General features: G+C 34.5%; 2 protein-coding genes across 2 annotated transcripts; one reads left to right on the forward strand and one right to left on the reverse strand.

The window, feature by feature from the left end:
* Window positions 1–7,371: 7,371 nt before the first annotated feature.
* On the reverse strand, window positions 7,372–10,806 carry LOC115992310 (mitochondrial arginine transporter BAC2-like). Its single transcript, XM_031116463.1, has 2 exons — window positions 9,782–10,806; window positions 7,372–8,339 (listed from the first exon to the last, which is right to left on the reverse strand). Exons 1-2 carry the CDS (start codon window positions 10,016–10,018, stop codon window positions 7,647–7,649), a joined length of 930 nt encoding a protein of 309 aa, XP_030972323.1. The 5' UTR covers window positions 10,019–10,806; the 3' UTR covers window positions 7,372–7,646.
* A 6,990-nt stretch (window positions 10,807–17,796) lies between these two features.
* On the forward strand, window positions 17,797–18,150 carry LOC115990181. The gene has a single exon (XM_031114033.1). The coding sequence runs from the start codon at window positions 17,797–17,799 to the stop codon at window positions 18,148–18,150; it is 354 nt and encodes a 117-aa protein (XP_030969893.1).
* The last annotated feature ends 338 nt before the right edge of the window (window positions 18,151–18,488 follow it).

An 18,488-nucleotide genomic window follows, 5' to 3' on the forward strand; every position in this document is an offset into this window, starting at 1 on the left:
TTATCACATTAGTAATTTATAAAAAACTTGTAGCTCTAGTATTTTCCTCATTTTAGTGACCATAAAAAAAATTTATAGATCTAAAATCTAAAATAAAATATACAACCAAATATAAATAGCTCAACAATAAAAATTACCAGTAAAAATAAAAACAAAATTAAGCTGAATTAACTAATGTTATCCAAAATAAATAACCTTGTCCTCAAAAAAATTCTAAACAAAAATAATTTTGTTCTTACCCACATCAAAAAAAAAAAAAAATAAATAAATAAATCTCAGTAGTTAAGTAGCAAAATCAAAGATTGAAACCATTACACAACCAATAGTAAACCCCCTTAACTCAAAGTTCTGGCTCCATCTATGTAATATAATTATAAATATGATTGTTATAATTATAAATACGATTATTTTCTATTTTGAAAAAATGATGATTAACGCTCTGTTTGTTTCGATGTAAAATATTTTTAGGGAAATATTTTTCATATTTTACCGTGTTTGTGATGGTGGCTGTGTTGTGAGTTTGAGTGGTTAGTAGAGTAGTGGTGGTTGAGTTTGTGCTAATATGATGGTGATTTGGGTAGTCGATAGATTGGTGATGTGTTGGTTTTTGCTGATTTGGTGGTGGTTATTTGGATTTGATTGATTGTGAGATTAGGATTTTTTTTTTTTTTTTGTTTCATTTTACTACAAAACAAACATTTGCAAATAATTTTTTCAAATATTTTCTTGTCATTTTCATGTAAGGAACCGAATACGGTAAAACAAAAATGTTTTTAATAAAATATTTACTTTGAGATAAATGGAGCGTAAATGATTTTAATCGTAATTAAAAATTTTGAGAATGTTGTGCCCTCTACCCCCCTCCCCCGGTTGATATAAATTTTAATGCACATGTAATATAATTTTAAATATGATTATACTTTTTCAGTGGATGACCAACCAAGTTAGAGACTTGTGCGTGGAGAAAAAGAACAAGAGATAAAGAGTTCTCGTGTGCATCTTTGACTGTCATATTCTGATAGAAGATCTAGAGAAAGTAATGAGCATATGAGAGAGAGAGAGAGAGAGATTCAAAAAAATGTCAAAAATATCGTTAATTTAATTAGATAATTTTCATTGTTAAAAAATAAAAAATGGGGTTAAAATTGTAATTTAACAAAATTTAAAAACAAAAACAAAAAAAACTACGAGAGAAACTTTTTTTTTAAAAATTAACACACTCTCTATTTAAATATATCTCATGCACGTTTGATAAATTTTTTTCATAAAAAGTAGTACATACTAAACACAGCTCCTTTATTCCAAACCTTAAATTTTAGTTTCTTAAAAATTCCTTCATGTATAACCTCATTAATATTAAATAAATTTAAATTGAAAAATTACATTAAACTCAAAAAATTACATTAAACTCAAAATAAATAAATAAAATCTTATCACATGTAAACAAAAAAAAATAAAATGCGAACACTAGAGAGGAAAAAATTATGATCCAACCATACTCGGCAAAAAAAAAATAAAAAAAAAAGAGGAAAAGAAAAGAAAAGAAAAGAAAAAGGAAAAAAGAAAAAGTATGATCTAACACGTACCATCAGATCAGATCAGATTCGGCCAGCTTTCAGGAGAAGAGGAACAAAACAAAGATGAAGACCAAAGAAGCCATTTGGCGGGGGCCACGGGTAAAATAAAAGGAGAATACGAGGAAAATAATAAGCGTGTTTTTGTTTGTGGAAAGGAAAGTTGGGAAGAAAACATGTATTTCCACTCTTCGGTAATCAGGAGAAAATTAAAAGAAAATTGGTGGGTTCCTAATCCTTTATACCCGGCCCACCAAAATCAAATGTATGTGGAATGAAAATTACGGTAAAATGTGGGTTTGCCCAAAAAATTAAGTCTAAAAGCATAATGATATGTTTATAAGATTTTCATAATATATTGTACATGATTCATTGTTATTGATTTAATTTGAATTTATCATCAGCGTCATTTTTTTACTTATTAGTAATAATTTTTCAATAAAAACTTATTATAAAAATATTATGGACTAGTATTACTCTTACTCAAGTGTCCAATCTCTCTACTTCAACTACACATTCACTAAATTTCTATTTTTGTAGTACTCACGCCACATCAGCTGCATTTTTTTATCACTTTTTTTAAAACCTTTTTTGCATTTTTTTCCCCCATTCTTATTAGTTATAAAATGATTAAAAAAAATTACTTCTTAATAGTGAGATAAGGATAAATTTCTATTAACTATCTTTTCTATCATCTAATTTTTTTTTTCAACCAAACAAAATAAATTTATATTAATTCTCTATTATTCCACTTTTTTATCCTCTCAGCTAAACACACATGGTGAAAAACCTTCTTTTTATTTTTTATTTTTTTTAATTCTCTCACTTTTCATTTTCTGACTGTTTCTATCTTTCAACTTTTCTATTTTTCTAACCAAATAATAATAATTATCTCACCCTAAGAGTAACAAATAGAGAAGATTGCCATATTCTTTGCTTTTGGTGTGATGTGTCAATAAAAGAATAAAAAAGCAAGAGAGTGAGAAGGACTTGAATGGAAGACCAATGGAGAGAGAGAGTGTGAATGGATGATGGAAATGGAATATGAAAAAAAGAAATAAATAATCATATGTGTCTAGTGGAGGACTAACGGTCATTCATTATCTCTTTTATTAATATTAAAAATATAAAATAATAATAATAATAAGCCAAAGGCAAATCATCCTGGAGAAGCTTTGAAAAATGTAGTTTTTCTTTTTTCCCTTTGTTTTAAGTGTCTGCTCACTTCCAAACTTCAGACTCACATTTTGGTACATGTTGGTGACCTTTCGATCTCTGATTCGAGCATTCTCAGTGTTGTTGGAAAGGTCAAGTCGACTACTTTCCAATGATTCTAAGTTTGGGTAGTTTTGGTTGAGTATCGAAAAAGCCAGAACAAAAAAAAAAAAAAAAATCAGTTTCTTTACTGATTTATTATTATTATTTCACGATATCTCGCTGATCTTGTATTCGATTGTGGCCCATGAACGATTGTTAAAAAGGCAATTTCACCCTCATTGCAATGGTAGTTGATTGATTCCAATCGAACAATTGGATCTCTCATTAACTCAAAGCTTGTCTAGGTTAATCAGGCTTTAACCCGATCAAAGTGGTAAAAGACAATTCATTAAACAAACTTAGGAACTACAAGAGGTTCAAGGCATAGCTCGTTAGAATACATTCCTCAAAAACATTAGTAACGTTCACAGGCGAACTATCGAAAGAGATAAACTCTAAACCCTGACTAGAGCTCATCCATCAGGTACGTGAGACACCCAATTGCATTAGCATGTGACACTTCAGACATATACTCAAACTTCTCATCATTTGAACTCAAACGTAACTGTGAAGACAATTTGAAATAGGTAGTAAGCGGTGTACAAACAGGTTTTTCATCAAGTATGCTAAACATCTCTAACACACTCTTAAAATATCCTTTATGGGATAACTATAATTACTAGCTCCTTTATCACGGTGAATTTCTATCCCAAGCTTCAAGATCTTTCATGTTAAATTCACTGCTCAACAAGGACTTCAATTTAACAACTTCTTGCTTACTCTATGTAACCAGGGACGGACCCAAGTGGGGCGCAAAGCCCCCCCCCCACCCCCCCCCCAACCTCAACCCCAACCCCCCTCGGGTCCTTTTTTTTTTTTTTAAGTTATAATATTTTTAGTTTTTGTAGTTAGGCTCCATTCCAAAACCTTAGACTTCCTTGTTCCACAATAAACCTAATTAGCCTCATCCAAATAGCAACTATCTAACCCAAAAACTTAACAAAAATAATAAAAATATTAACAATGGTAATCATATTTTAGAAAAAAAAAATTACCACCAAAGAACCAAATAATTAGTTGTTATTGGAGAAGCTAAAACTAAATTTTTTACAACTACAATAAACTAGTATAAAGTATTTATTACCAGTTTACAGTAGCAAGTTGTTAATAATAAAATACAATATTTTATTAAGATTATATCTCTCTTTCAATTAAAAAACTCAAATTCTCTCTTCCTTTGTTATTTTAATGAATTTTTTATATTCTTTTAAATGAAGTTATATATATAAAAAAAAATATATATATATATATATATATATAACATTTGATATTGGGTGTATTGTAAAGTGAGATGGTAAAATAGATAAAATAATTTTTTAAGATGCTAAAAGTTAAAATTTTTAACACCATCAATGTGAATACTCTAACTTAAAAAAAAAAAAAAAAAAAAAAAAAAAAATTCTAGCTAGGCTAGTATTAAAAAAAGAATTTATTTTGTTTTTGTTTGTCTTTGTAGGTAAACGATTGCATCTTAATATATTTAAAAACAATGATTTTGAGTATTTATAATATTTTGATACTATATAAATGCCTATTTGGATGATTTTTTTTTCTTTATACTCTGGTCCCGCTAGCTTGAAATCCTAGGTCCGTCTTTTGTCGTGATCTTAATCAGAATATACCCAAACTCTTGGATGCAGGACCATTTCTTGACTCGAAGTCATCGTTTGTTGCACTCCAAAAAGGCATGGGCACTTGTTGCCCAACTGATTCATCTGCAATACACATTACCCAATATGCTGCAACATCAAAGAACTCTTTCAATAACATGGCACAATAGAAAGATGAGAATGTCAAATTACCTCAAAGAACGATTAGTAAAAGCAATTAGATATACAAAATAAAAGCAAGAAAACCTTGACACTAGAAACTTTAGGTTTCTTGTTACAATGAACCTACTTTACTTTTCACCAATTAAATAAAGTGACTAAAACATGCTTTTTGATGCAAAGAAAGTGTCCTTGTAATGACACACAAATAACAAGCCAGGTTTCCTAAAAGTCCTACCAATTATAAACCTATAATGCCCCAGTTTGATAATAATGTGAAAATCTGGACCTATCATCAAGAGCTAGTCGTTGAACAACAAAGCAAATTGGCACAACCCCTAACTCTGAATGTCTAATCAATGTCAACTTCAATTGTTTTGGTCAGACCATTAAACTTAAAAAGCAATAGCATGCACTTCATTTAAGCATTAGTCTAGAATAACTACTTGCTTAGGTTTGTAACACTCTGTATAGCAAAAAATAGATTCACAGTATCTGGACTTGACAGAATGTTATGCAGAATGAGTTGCACATATACAACAACCCAAATAAACATCCTAAATTGAGAAGAATGAGGTTCATATCAGTGAAAATAACAAGTCCAGCCTCACAGATCTCACTTTTTGAGAGAATAAGGTACAAAAAATGGAGGAAAACTCCTGATTCATTTTTAAATACTCATAATCCAGTAACATATAAAAACCTGTCACACCACTTGGTAATTGTCTGCAACTGTGTTCTTTGAGCAAACTTGGGAGGGGCTCCACCTTTGATAGGGATGACATTCAAAACCTTCAGGTCACTGAATGTATTAGTAGCTGAGAATTGCACAGAATAACTACTAATTAATCTAATCCTTACTCTCTCTTTAAGCAAGTGGGTAGGGCTGCCTAATTCAAAATTGGGAAATGTTAATGGATTCCTAAAGGCACTGGTTTAAAAACTATTTTAAATAAATTTTCTTTCAATGGAGAAAAAATTAATTGTTTTGACTGTTTTTTATATTTCTCATAAAAATATTATCAAAACTTTTCTAAAATTGTTTGTTGATAGGAATTCAAAAATAAATGATTTAGTCACTAAACCATATGCTCTTGAAAATGAAATTACCATATTTAGCAAATGGTTTAGGGACCAAATGAGTTATTTTTGGACTTAGTTGACATTAGTCCAAACCTCAGGAGTGCTTACTATATTTTAACCAATAAATTTTAAAAATCTTTGTGTACTATGGGTAACAAAAAGGATGGGGTTTTGATTTTCACATATCCACTTTTTAATGTCTCTTTTTTTCACTTCTATTTTTATGTATTAAAATGTGGACATCCTAGTGTCCATTGTGAAAATGCGTGTGAAATATTAGATATAAATACTAAAGTATGAAATCAACCACCAAACATAGATTTATAAAGGTAAAAGTTTTTTTTTTTTTTTTTCACTTATGTGAGAGAGAGAGAGAGAGAGAGAGAGAGATGATCTCCTGAACAAAATAGGACAATGTAATCTCAGTATTAAATATGGGATCTATAAGCTTTCCAGACAAACAGAGAAAGATGCAGAGAGAGTGAGAGTAAAGGTTTAAGTGAAATTTTTTCACCAGTGTGAGATATTGCATATTAGTAATGATATCCTTTCCACATTAGCATTTCATTTAAACAAATTCACAAAGCTAGTGGCATGGCTAATGACGACATTGTTCCTAATCTTCAATAGCAAATCCATTTATCTGCTTCACGAAGAACCAAATCTTCATTAAGGTGGTACTAGTCCAGGTACTCCGTGCTTTGAGTGGGAGTAATTCTTGAAGTTACCAATTCAAAACACGCTATAAGATTGCTGAAGAATCTAAAGCATGCTCTTTCTTGATGTACCAGCAGTCATCTGAGTGCAAGATGTGCATGTCAACCTGTATATTATTGAGGTAATTAATCGAGCAGATGGCCTTCATTCCAGTAACGTAAAGGGTCTTTACTAGGCATTTTTGAGGAATTGTATATCTTGGAAGCTGATTTTGAGTATTAGCAACAGTGTGATTCTTGATGACATGAATGAGTACATTAATAAGCATCATTATAAGTCCAGAGCCAAAAAATTTTATATATTTTTTCACAACTGTTGAGATGACAAATTGTTAATGGTTGATGATAAAATGATGTCAGTAGTGACCAGATGAGAGCTAATAAAATTTTGCCTGCTCATCTGTTATGCAAATTGTGTTGAAAATTGTTGGGTATCTTACAATGGATGCCAACTCAATGGGAGATATTTGTTTTTGAGTGCATCAATTTGAAGAGGCATTCATGAGAGTAGGGAAGACACAGCATTGCTGTCGACACATGAAGATTTGTTTGGTGGGGTCATCATTTGCTGATTCTTGAGATGAATGGAATGTGTGGTTGCTAATGAAAAGACAATAATATTGATAATGACATGGCTAGGCTGGCGCATTAGAATTACGCAGCACAAATCAAGCATTGCTAGGCAGCCTGGTTTTGCACCATATGCAAAAGGATTGTGACATCCAGTGCATGCAGTATTCCGGGTGCAACTGGGGGTGTGATTATTTGCACGGTTCTGAACTTCTCATACTTTTGAATCTGTATAAGTGGGTTGGTTGAGTTGTTATGGCTGTTGGGCACCATAACAATACCAATATGTAATTAAAACTCTATTCAAATTTCATAACCATGTAATTAAAGCAAACACAGATAGTCATTTGAAATGTCTAGTTGGTTTAAAAGAAATTTCCTTCTGTCTAGTCTTTCATTGCGTAGATGCTTTGCTTTACAGAAGCACATCCATTTATTCTACATTGCAATTTTTCAGTTTAAATGTTGGTTATCTCTTAAAAGTACATAAAGCATTGCTTCAACAATGATGATGTATCTATCATACAAGATTTACATTGTTGTAATGGCCTTTGCCAAAAGAGATATTACCAGAGAGAGACTGCCATAAGTTGAGCCTCTTTGCTGGAAAGTACTTCCTAAATTGCATTCTCCGTTTGAATGCTTCCATTGTTGAATAGGCACCTCAGAGCTATCTCATAAGAAGAGAATATAGCCCCATTCACCACAAATGCCCTAGCAACAGCAGTTCCTAATCCTCGCCAAAGCACATGATATCCTTCGTCTTTGACAATCCTGCGGAAGCAATCAACAATGCCAGTATATTGCTGTAGAGATGAGAGTGATTGTGCCTGTAGTCTGGTCTTTACAACATCTAAAGGGTAGCAGGAAACCCAGCTGGCAACTCCTGCTAGCCCTCCTGCTACTAACATTGTGTTGAGGCTTTCTTGGCCACTCTTTCTACAGCCAGGGTGAAGCTGCTCCCTCATATACTCATATGTGTAGAAGTAGAAGCCATGAGCAGGTGCATCCCTTAGCAATGTTATGGTTAAACCTCGGTACATTCCCTTTAAACCTTCTGTTTTGAATATGTTTTTCACAACACTCACAGGTCCTTTGTAAGGATCTGCCTGATGTAGTTTTGTGTAGCTATTGTTCTGCAATTGAAGCCGGATTTTTACTAGTTCTACTGGAGTGAGAATTAGGCTCTGAACAGCACCAGTACCAAATCCTCCTAGAGCAACGCCTTGGTAGGAAGGAGGATCCTTAGCTGAAACAGATGAGTCAAATGCCCGAGAGAGGACAGCATAGATCTGGAAAACCATAGCATTCTGCAATGTACAAATTGTCAATATGACTTGAGTCAGTGCCAAGAATTGTTATATCAGTTTTGCAAGACCAAAATCCATCACAAGGAACCCAAATTTATATTGTAAATACATACATTTACACTAACACACTGACCTAAAAGCCACATGCCTAGAGACTTACATTTGAAAACCAAGAATGACTCCATTTTTTCTTTTTAGTAGTATCCAAGATTAAAATGTATGCTGTATCAAATTTTGATTTAAAACTCCATACATTCACACTATCTGGTATTATTAAAGCAAGCACCATCATTGAATATTTGCATTGTACTAGGTGAACAATACCTATGACTGTACAATAAGTAACAGCTATTAAGCGTGCAAAAAGCATTATGCTTAGTTAAAAAGGTGCTCAGCAAAGGTCCTATTCGGGAGGCGGTATCTCATGCGCCAGTTACCTGCATATCTCTCTCACATTGTGTGGGTCTCTAGGTGAATGGGGCCCACATAATGTGGAAGAAATGTTACATGTAGTTAACAATAAGATAATTTTTCCCTATGAGTTGGGCTCACACAAGGATAGAAATGAACAATTCTCAAGGAGGCCAATACTTAATTTATCTATTAAATTTATGCAAGGATTTTTATTTTATGTTATGCTTCTGACAGTATAAAGACATTCATGTTAAGCTAAAACCTTTGCTGGAAGGCGTTTCTTCTTTATTTCTGTCATGGGCGCTTATAGGGAATAGAATAAGGATGTCCTATTCCTTGTTAAGCCCCATAAATTTGACACAGAAAGTTCACCCATATGCCGATACCAAAAGAGATACCACCTTAAACTAGGAATCCCCCATCATGTGGACCAAAGGTGAGGAACTTCAAATAATCACTATCCTCCAAGGAATTCTTTTGTCTTTTGTTTTACCATGGACCAAAATTTTGAATGAAAGGACCACTTATATCACATGGTTGATATTAGTGAGCTATCTGCAGAATTATCAAATACAATAAGGAGTTCTCTGTTTTTTCCAGCCTGATTCCTGATTCCTGATTCCTGATAGTGATGCAACTGGTAATAAAATGAATTTCACTTCTAATAATTCAAGCATATTCCAAAATCCAACATCCCCAAGGGCTAAGATTTTGCCAGCACAGCAGTAAATATTTAATTTGAATAAAATGATATTAGTAAAAATTAGTTCCAAATAACACCCAAAACCAAAATTAAAATCCAAGAAATCCTTAGAGCCAAACAAGATTGATAAGCTATACTTGGTTGGGGAAACTTCAATGTCTAGATCTAATAGGATTTCTAACACCTCAAATCAAACTGACTATAAGCAATCCTCCATGTGATGTGATTACCAATGAAATCTAAGATATCATGACATGCAAGATCATACAAACCTTGTGATCAAAATTAAAAAAATTGGAATATATAAACAGAGTAAAAATATGACCTGAAAGGTGACAGAAGCTAATGGTGCAGCCATGCCTCTGTAGAGAGCAGAAGGGCCTTCTGTGGCCATCACATTGCGCAGGATGCTGATGGCCGAACCTGCTTTCGAAGACTGCTGTTGCCGGACTCGGAGAGTGTCAAGCGGATAACCAGAGATTATACCAGCAATACCTCCAAAGCCACCAGCCACAAATTCTCTACCCCAACTGTTTGCAAGAAGCTCTGGCCAGAAATCCATTGTACCCTTTTTATTTTTCTCAGTAGATGACCAAAGTGATTTTATTCAACAAAGAAACACCTTTTACGTTTGAAATCTCAGTTAAAACAATAACCCACTTCTCCTTTTGCCTTCTTTATATGTTGCACAAGCCCAAGAAATCTATTATTGTAATCCCTTTTCTTCGTATGGACCAAACTTTGTAATCAGTGTTTGTGTAACAATCTCTTTTTCTTTTAAAGGATTGCAATTCAAGACATACCCAATTGCTAAAAATCCTAGAAATTACCTTATCTGGTCCTTCTATCCTATCAAAATACAAAAAAGCTTTATTTTTGGTATTGGTTTGGTACTTCCCTCTGCTTACCAAAACCTTTCTAACTTATTCAACTGCAAAAAAAATAGCAGAATCCCATAAACTAATCTTTCTCAAATTCCAAATCTCAAAATAGAATATACTCCAACTCCTTTCTATTTCTCTTCTTTCTCAATCCTTTTATAGCAAAGAGAGAGAGAAAGAAAGAGAACATAGACAACAAAGTTACTCAAAAAGAGAGAGCGCACAAAAAACACCCAAAGGCCAAGCCTAAAACTCTCTCGGCCACAAGGTAATGTGTTTGGTCAATCTCTCTCTCTCTCTCTCTGTTTTTTTTTGGCAAGTAAGGCTTTTTGGTTTCAACAAATGGAGAACTAAAACAAAACACATCCCATCGGGTGCTCTTATTGTTGTCGTTGTTGTGTTGGCAATGTTGCGTTCTCTTCTCTGGGGAAAAGAAGCAGCCAACTTCTTAGGTGAAATGGGAGGGTGACAAGTGGACCACTAAATACTGTAAACGTTGGCCACCCCTTGTCGTGTTGGTGCTTTAAGCCTAGTGTAGTTTTAACTTCGTGGTGTTAATCCTCCTTTCTCATTTTCCTGAATTAAAAACAAAACACCTTTTTTTTCTTCCATGAAATTAGATCCACCAAATCCACAGGTCGTTTTCAACGTGGAAAGGGATGCAAGAGAACATGCACATACCCGTTTGATTGACTGATTGATCATTTGCTAAGAGGAAAACAACGATGATGGCACATTTCTTTTTTCTTTTTTTTTTCTTTTGGTATAAATTTTGATGCAAATAGTACTGGTTAATGAATGCCTCAACGTCATGGACAAAGTATTTTTTATTTTTTTTGTGCGGGTGCTTTAGGCCTAGTGTAGTGTTAACCATCTTTTTTTATTTTTATGAATCAGAAAAACAAAACACCTTTTTATGATGATGGCACACTACACTACACTACACTACACTGATTGATGCAAGAGGATATGGAAAGTGATGCAAGAGTATATTTGAATATGCACATGTTTGACAGATTGATAATTTGTTTGGAGGTAAACTGCTATGATGATGGCACACTACACTCAAGTAAAATATTTGAAAATCTCTTCTTATTTTAGTCTCTCTTTTTTCTTTTGGTATAAATTTTGATAAAATGTAACATAACAAAGTCCGCTTATCAAATGTTTTTAAGGATATGGACACAATTTTCATTCAAACTTATTAAGAGAAAATCTTTTTCAACTCCATAGGTAATAGTTTATAAAATTATTTACATATATTAGTAATAAAAAAAATCTCATAATATTCATTAAAAAGGTTATACAACTAAAATTTCATATGAATTGTATTTTTAACAGCCACATAATAAGTTGGAATAAAATTTCTTCAAATCAGTTTAAAAGTATACTTTTTTTTTTTTTTGTAAGGGTTTTGGTTGATTATAGGAAATTTTATGCAGTCAAGCTACTTTTTATGTATAGTCAATGTCAATTTTAGTCCCAAAAAAAAAAAAAAAAAATTATACTTGTAAGCAATACTTTTCTATTTTCCAATATATATGAGACCCAATCAATGCTTTCGTATAAAATGTCCAAAGGCATCCATCAATCAATACCATATAATTAATGAGTTTTGTTAACATCATATGATTAATGAGTCTTGTTAACATGTGCATATAGATTGAGTCTTATAAAATAATTGATTTTTTTTTCTTTTTCTTTTATAGGGACTTCTTGAAACTCTCAATCTAAATGACATTTATTTACTAGTTTAGTTTTTGTTACTTTTTTCCCAATTCAGGTGGTACTCTTTTAAAGTCTCTCTAACCAGTGGATTGGAACAACCCTTAACAAAAGCAATGATTATAAGAATGGAAAGAGAATTGAAAAGGAATGGCATGGATAAATAAAAATTTATCCTAAGAATATTCAAGACACCCTAACTTGTGTCATCACTCTTATCAATCAAATTTTTGTTTGATCCTAAGTTCATTCTTAATAGGATTATTATGAGAAACCACCACTTCGAAATATTTTATCTATTAACAGGACCAATAGAATTAAGTTACTGAAGGCAACATGTGTTTGTTATGGTCTTACTAGATCACCAAACTTCCTCCAAAATAATAGAGTTCTTAAGCAAAGTTGTTCTCGTCATAAATTGCCTGTCTATATCAATCTGGTTTGGAGAGACAATGGTCAGTGGAGGCACGATAGGACGGTACAGATTGTGTCATTATTGGTATGGTGAGTGGGCTCAGTTACAAAAAGATACACATTACACGTTTCTTTAAACAGGAGTGACATCACCTCTTTTTTGCTCTAGAGTTTGCATTGGGCCCGTAATCTAAATTTCGCCCACCTACTTTGACTTGGCCATTCAGAGTGTTCCACATCAATATAGTCACGTGGAGAGAAGAGAAACACTGCATCATGAAAAGCTTCTCCCCGTGATTGATTTTTAACTTTCCTAGTAAAATTATTACGGTTCCGGCCGTTGATGTGTGCCGTTAGAACGTTCATTAATCAACCATTTTTAAAAGAATCACCCACAATAATTTTAGGGATAAAATGGTCTTATGTTCTTTTCACCCTAATTATATAATTTTATGTCTCATTTTCAAACTAATCAGAGAAATATCCATATTTTGTAATTCGATTTTGAGGACTTATAGTGGCATTTTGTAATTCAATTTCATGGAGCTCGAGTTACAAAACGTCACTATAAATCCTTAAAAACGTCACTATAAGACTTAACTCGATTTTGAGAAAGTTGAGTTTCAAAATAGGGATATTTTCCTAATTAGTTTGAGAAGGGAAGTATAAGACTATATAATTTGGGTGAAAATGACATAAGATAATTTTGTCCTAATTTTAGTATAACAACTTTTACTGTACAGTTTTTTTTGGACGAGAGGCAGTCACAATTTATCCCGTAAAATAATAAGAAAAATGCAAATATGCTTACTGTAAATTCTCCATAAACTCCTACTCCCCTTTCACTTCGGAGTTTGAGGAAGGTGACTAAGTTTATGAGCGAATTAGGGAGGAATAGAGGGTTTGAACCAATGAGTTTTGTTTTATGAGGAATGATTCCAATCCCAATTAATTATTACTTTTTGGGGTTATTTATACTGTACACTTATATATATATATATATATATTAAATGATGATGCACTAATCTATCTGAAAGAATAGTACATAGATAAAACAAACAAACATTATTTTTGCCCCCACTTCTTTTGATTTGATTAGGTTCATATTCTATAATCTATACACTTTTAAAAAAAAAAAAAAATTTATTAAAAAATTTAATATTTGAAAGTGGAGTGATTTGAGTCTTAGATAAATCTATTGAAAAACTACAAAATTGTTCACACCTATACACTACTTGTAATGATGAATTTATTATTTTGTACCAAAGATTTCCCTTTAAATGTATATTTCCCTTTTTCCTATGATGATTAGTATAGGGTTTATGAAGAGGCTTTTGGCGTTGATTAAATTGAACATAATGGTTAGGGTTGGCTCAATGCTCCGTGGGGTCTAAAATGGCAATTTAAATAGGGATATTTTCTTATATTTAAATTACATAGTATTTATTTAACTTTTGGTATTATTATTTTTTCATTTAAAACTATTTTTATTACTTTTTGAGATACAAAATTAGTAATTAAGTTTTTTTTATTCAATTGATAATATGGTTAATTAACTTTTGTGCCAATCAATTTTAAATAAGATTTTATAAAAAAAAAAAAAAATTCTACACACAAATATAACATGAATTGTTAATAATATTTTTTCACATTTCTCCTTTGTTTTCTTTGAAGTTTTTCATGCTCAAATGTAAAGTTTTTTTTTAGCAGGCATTTTAAAGAAATGACACCTACACTATAAAATTATAATATAACTAAAATAAAATAACTTTTAAAGTGTGAAACAATAAACCCAGTTTATCAAAATACTAGTATAGCTTCACTTAACATTAGAATCAACAATAATCTCAAACTTCACAAGTAAAGTAAAGATGGGTTAACTTAAAAATCAAATTAATAGTACAAATTTTCACTTCGATTATATATAAAAATAAGATATAAAGAATAAATTAAACTTATTTACCTTAGGGGTAAAAGGGAAAAAGAATGGGTTTGATGGTGACTTTTTGAAAAGAGATACTTCTAGAGAGACAAAGCAAGAAAGAAAAACAATAGGGTTTCCCCTTTTAATAAGATGTTGACAACTTTCTCCGCAAAAAAGTGATAAATGTGAAATACATTTTATTTTGAGTTACTATATATAAAAGTATGATATATATGATCAAAATTATGGAACCTTTTTATATTTGGGGCCTAAGGCAATTGCCTAAATGGCCTTAATGGTAGAGCTGAGCCGAGCCTGATAATTGTAGGCCCAACCGACCATAAACAAGCACTAATTTTTTTTTTTTAAAGAATAAACAAGCACTATTGGATTGGAGGGAACGTTTCATCTTTGAAACAACAATCATTTAGGTGGGGTAGGCCCCATTCCATGTCTAATTTATGGTGGGAATGGAATGAAGAAAGTTCAATAAACACACTCCAGATAGACATAGCACAAATGAGACCATTGAACATAAACTATAGAACTTCTGTTGATTTGTTTTTTGGGTGACTCACCAACTGACCCAATGGTGATCATTGATAAAACGGTAAAATTAAATTCTTTTCTTTTCTTGTTTACAAACAAATCAAAGTTATTCGATTTAGTTGTTACTGACTTCTCTTTTTAGTGTTTACCCTTTGCATATGTATGTGTTCTACATGTGTGTGTGCCTGAAGGCTAGATGAGCAAGATGAGGCAGATTGATTTGGTAAAGTTTTGTTATTTTAAGATTTGAGGACTGAAGATCAATTGGTAAAATTGGAGTCATTTGAAAGCCCTCCATCTAAGGATTTTATTTAAGAACCAACCAATAAACTACCCTACAATTTGTTGTTTAATGTTGGAAGCAAAAATATATATTAATATTATATATTTCAACAAATAAAGTTTTTTTTCTTCAAAAAAAATTTGTTAAGTACAACAACGAGAATAATAGATTTTAACATTGCACCATCTCCATTGAAAACATCATAAATTACCAACTAGCATACTGTGGGGTTAAAGAATTTGACAACCCCGGCCCACCTCATACTAAGCCTAAGGCCCACGCCGAGGAGGAAGGAATGGTCGAGGACGAATAAAGAAAGCCCAAGTGGCCCAGAAACATCGCCGAGGACAATTCTGTCCTCGGCCAACCCAGATCCTAGTAGGGAAGAACGGCCCGCCATCAACGGCAGCCTCCCAGAGCGTCCCAAGAAAAAGGACAAGTACTGTAGGACAGCCACGGGAACATGGTGTAGGAACAGTTCAAGGAGAAACTGTCACCTCCGCATTAAATGCCCACAACTAACGTTTTGGCCACATTAATGAGGAAATGACCCCTGAACAGTGCGGTCTTGGTTGCTGCAACTCACTGAAGGTTTGGGAAGGTGGCTGATGGGACAGGCACTCGAGTAGTGACTTGCATGATCAACAAATGGAGGGCCAAAATTGATTGAAGGGGGATATATAATGTGAGAAATCCTCCAGGAAAAAGGGAGAGAAAAAAAAAGAGAATACGGTAGCAATTTGCATGATCTTAAAAACCTTTGTAACCTAGCACTGAAGAAATAATAAGAACACCGAGTTCCTCGGACGAAATGCCTGAGGACAGAATTTCATACTTTAGTCCATATCCTTGTTATTCAATTCATTCATAACCATGTCTAGTTGTTGTAATCCTCACTAAGACCTAGTTCTTAAACCCACTCTCTATAAATTTATTGTATTGGGCTAGTTGGGCTCGAGTCCACTCATCTAGTAGCAGAAGTGCTCAATCCTAGTCCTTACAATTGGCGCTGTCTATGGGAAGAACTTGTGTATTAGTAAGAGCAACAATCAAGCATGGTAGGATCAGACCCTCATAAAGCAGGCTCCCATCAGCCTGAACCGGCTAGATCCCAACAACAGGGTAACTTTCCTAACTCTAAGTGTGATCGAAATGAAGAGAATGGAAGGTTTCGAGGGGGAAGTGTGCACACCACTCAAACGAGCAAAAGTTATTCTCGTTTGGGCAATCACATGCTCCAGAGACAAAATATCAACCGAGCCATGCAACCAGAAGAAGTTAGGAGTCATGTATCCTAGAGACAGAATGATAAGCAAGCCATGCAGCGAGAGATAGACGATTTGAAGAGAAAGCTGCGCCATGCACAACGAAGGCGATCTCATTCTAGGCCTAACATACCCTCCGATGATGAAAGTGATGATGACTATAGGCAAAGATCGAGAACTCCCCCAAGCGAGACCTTTTCTCACGAAGAAGAGCACTATCGAAGGCGTAAACATAAAAGCCCATCTCCTAGGGGCTTGGGAAACGATGTCATGAGCAGGGCACTGGATCAACCCTCCAAGTCACCTTTCACACGCCACATAGAAGGGGCTACAATTCCTCGACGATTCCAGCAGCCAACCTTTGCCATTTACAACGGCAAAACAGACCCCGTGGAGCATGTAAGCCAGTTTAACCAAAAGATGGTTGTCCATTCTAAAAATGAGGCACTGATGTGCAAGGTTTTCCTGTCTAGCTTAGGACCAGTGGCGATGAGGTGGTTCAATGGCTTAAAGACGAATTCCATAGATTCATATAGGCAGCTAACCCAAGCTTTTGTCTCCCGTTTCGTTACAAACAGCAAAGCTCTTCGGCCTTTGAGTGCTTTATTGTCGTTATCCATGCATGATGGAGAAACTCTAAAGGCCTACTCAGACAGATATTGGGAGACATATAATGAAAGGGACGACAATTTTGACGATGTTACCCTAAGTATGCGCCAATTGATGGATTAGATCGATAAGTATAAACGAGTGGAGGAAGACCGGCTGCAAGGTAGGGGAAAAAGAAGGTTATCCCTCAGGAGATGAGGGATTTCAGGTCGGACCGATATAACAGCACTGCCCGATGAGAGATTTCGTAGGGCAATCTGGAGTAACCAACACACAGACTGTCAATACTGTATTCCGAGAACCAATACATCGGGTGTTGGAGAAAATCAAGAACGAGCCATACTTTAAGTGGCCGAATAAGATGGCGAGAGAGTCCACGAGGCGCAATCAGAACTTTTATTGCCAATACCACTAGGACCACGGGCATACTACGGAGAATTGTAGGAACCTTTGGAACTATCTAGACCAGATGGTCCAAGAAGGAAAGCTAAAACACCTTCTGCATCATCCCAGTAGTCACCAAGGCCAAACCCATCAGGAATCCCAGAGAGATACTACCCTAAGGCCACCCATAGGGACGATCAATGTAATCTTAGCCGCGCTAGGGAAAACAGGCACGCGCCCTTCACGAGTGCTATCTGTGGCTCGGCGACCTGTCGAGGAATCCAGCTAGAGTCAAAGAGGGCCAGAATGAATTTTCATCCAATCTTGAGTTTTTCGGAAGAAGACGAGATCGGAACCATCCAGCCTCACGACAATGCGCTGTTGATCACTCTCAGAATCGGGGACTACGATGTGAAAAGAGTGATGGTGGATGGTGGCAGTGGGGCCGAGGTTATGTACCCCAGCCTCTGCAAGGGGCTGGGGTTAAAACTGGAAGATTTGATGCCCTATAACTTTCCTCTGATGAGCTTCGACGGAAAGCTTGTCATTCCAAAGGGCATGATTAGGCTACCCATCCAAACTGGCCCAGAGATAGTGGAGGTGAATTTTATCGTGGTGGATACCTACTCTCCCTATACAGCCATCGTCGATAGGCCCTGACTCCATACTTTAAGGGCTGTTGCTTCCTCATTGCATCAGAAGGTGAAATTCCCATCAGGGGACCAAATTCTCAAAATCCGTGGTTGCCAATCCATGGCAAGGCAGTATGTGGTGGTTGCCATCTCACATCGGCTTGATGCGGAGTCCTCGGCCTCTGCTGAAAATAATTTATAGCAATCAAGGGTCCCGGTTTCACCTCCTGATACAACTGCCGAGGAGGCGAAATGTGAAGATCTAGAGGAGGTGGTTATTGGTGATGACCCAGAGAAGTTCTTTCGGGTAGGGGCTCAGCTGCCTCTTTAGGAGAAGGAGGAGTTGATTGAGTTTCTCAAAAGAAA

Source organism: Quercus lobata, chromosome 5 (genome assembly GCF_001633185.2).
Source record: "Quercus lobata isolate SW786 chromosome 5, ValleyOak3.0 Primary Assembly, whole genome shotgun sequence".
NCBI lineage: Eukaryota > Viridiplantae > Streptophyta > Magnoliopsida > Fagales > Fagaceae > Quercus > Quercus lobata.

What these genes read in the sequence shown, in the direction of transcription:
- LOC115992310 (XM_031116463.1), bottom strand. Translation starts at nt 10,018, where the DNA reads ATGGATTTCTGGCCAGAGCTTCTTGCAAACAGTTGGGGTAGAGAATTT. An exon ending in TAGCTTCTGTCACCTTTCAG is followed by an intron (nt 8,340 to 9,781) that starts GTCATATTTTTA and finishes TGTACATTGCAG; the next exon opens with AATGCTATGGTTTTCCAGAT.
- LOC115990181 (XM_031114033.1), top strand. Translation starts at nt 17,797, where the DNA reads ATGAATTTTCATCCAATCTTGAGTTTTTCGGAAGAAGACGAGATCGGA.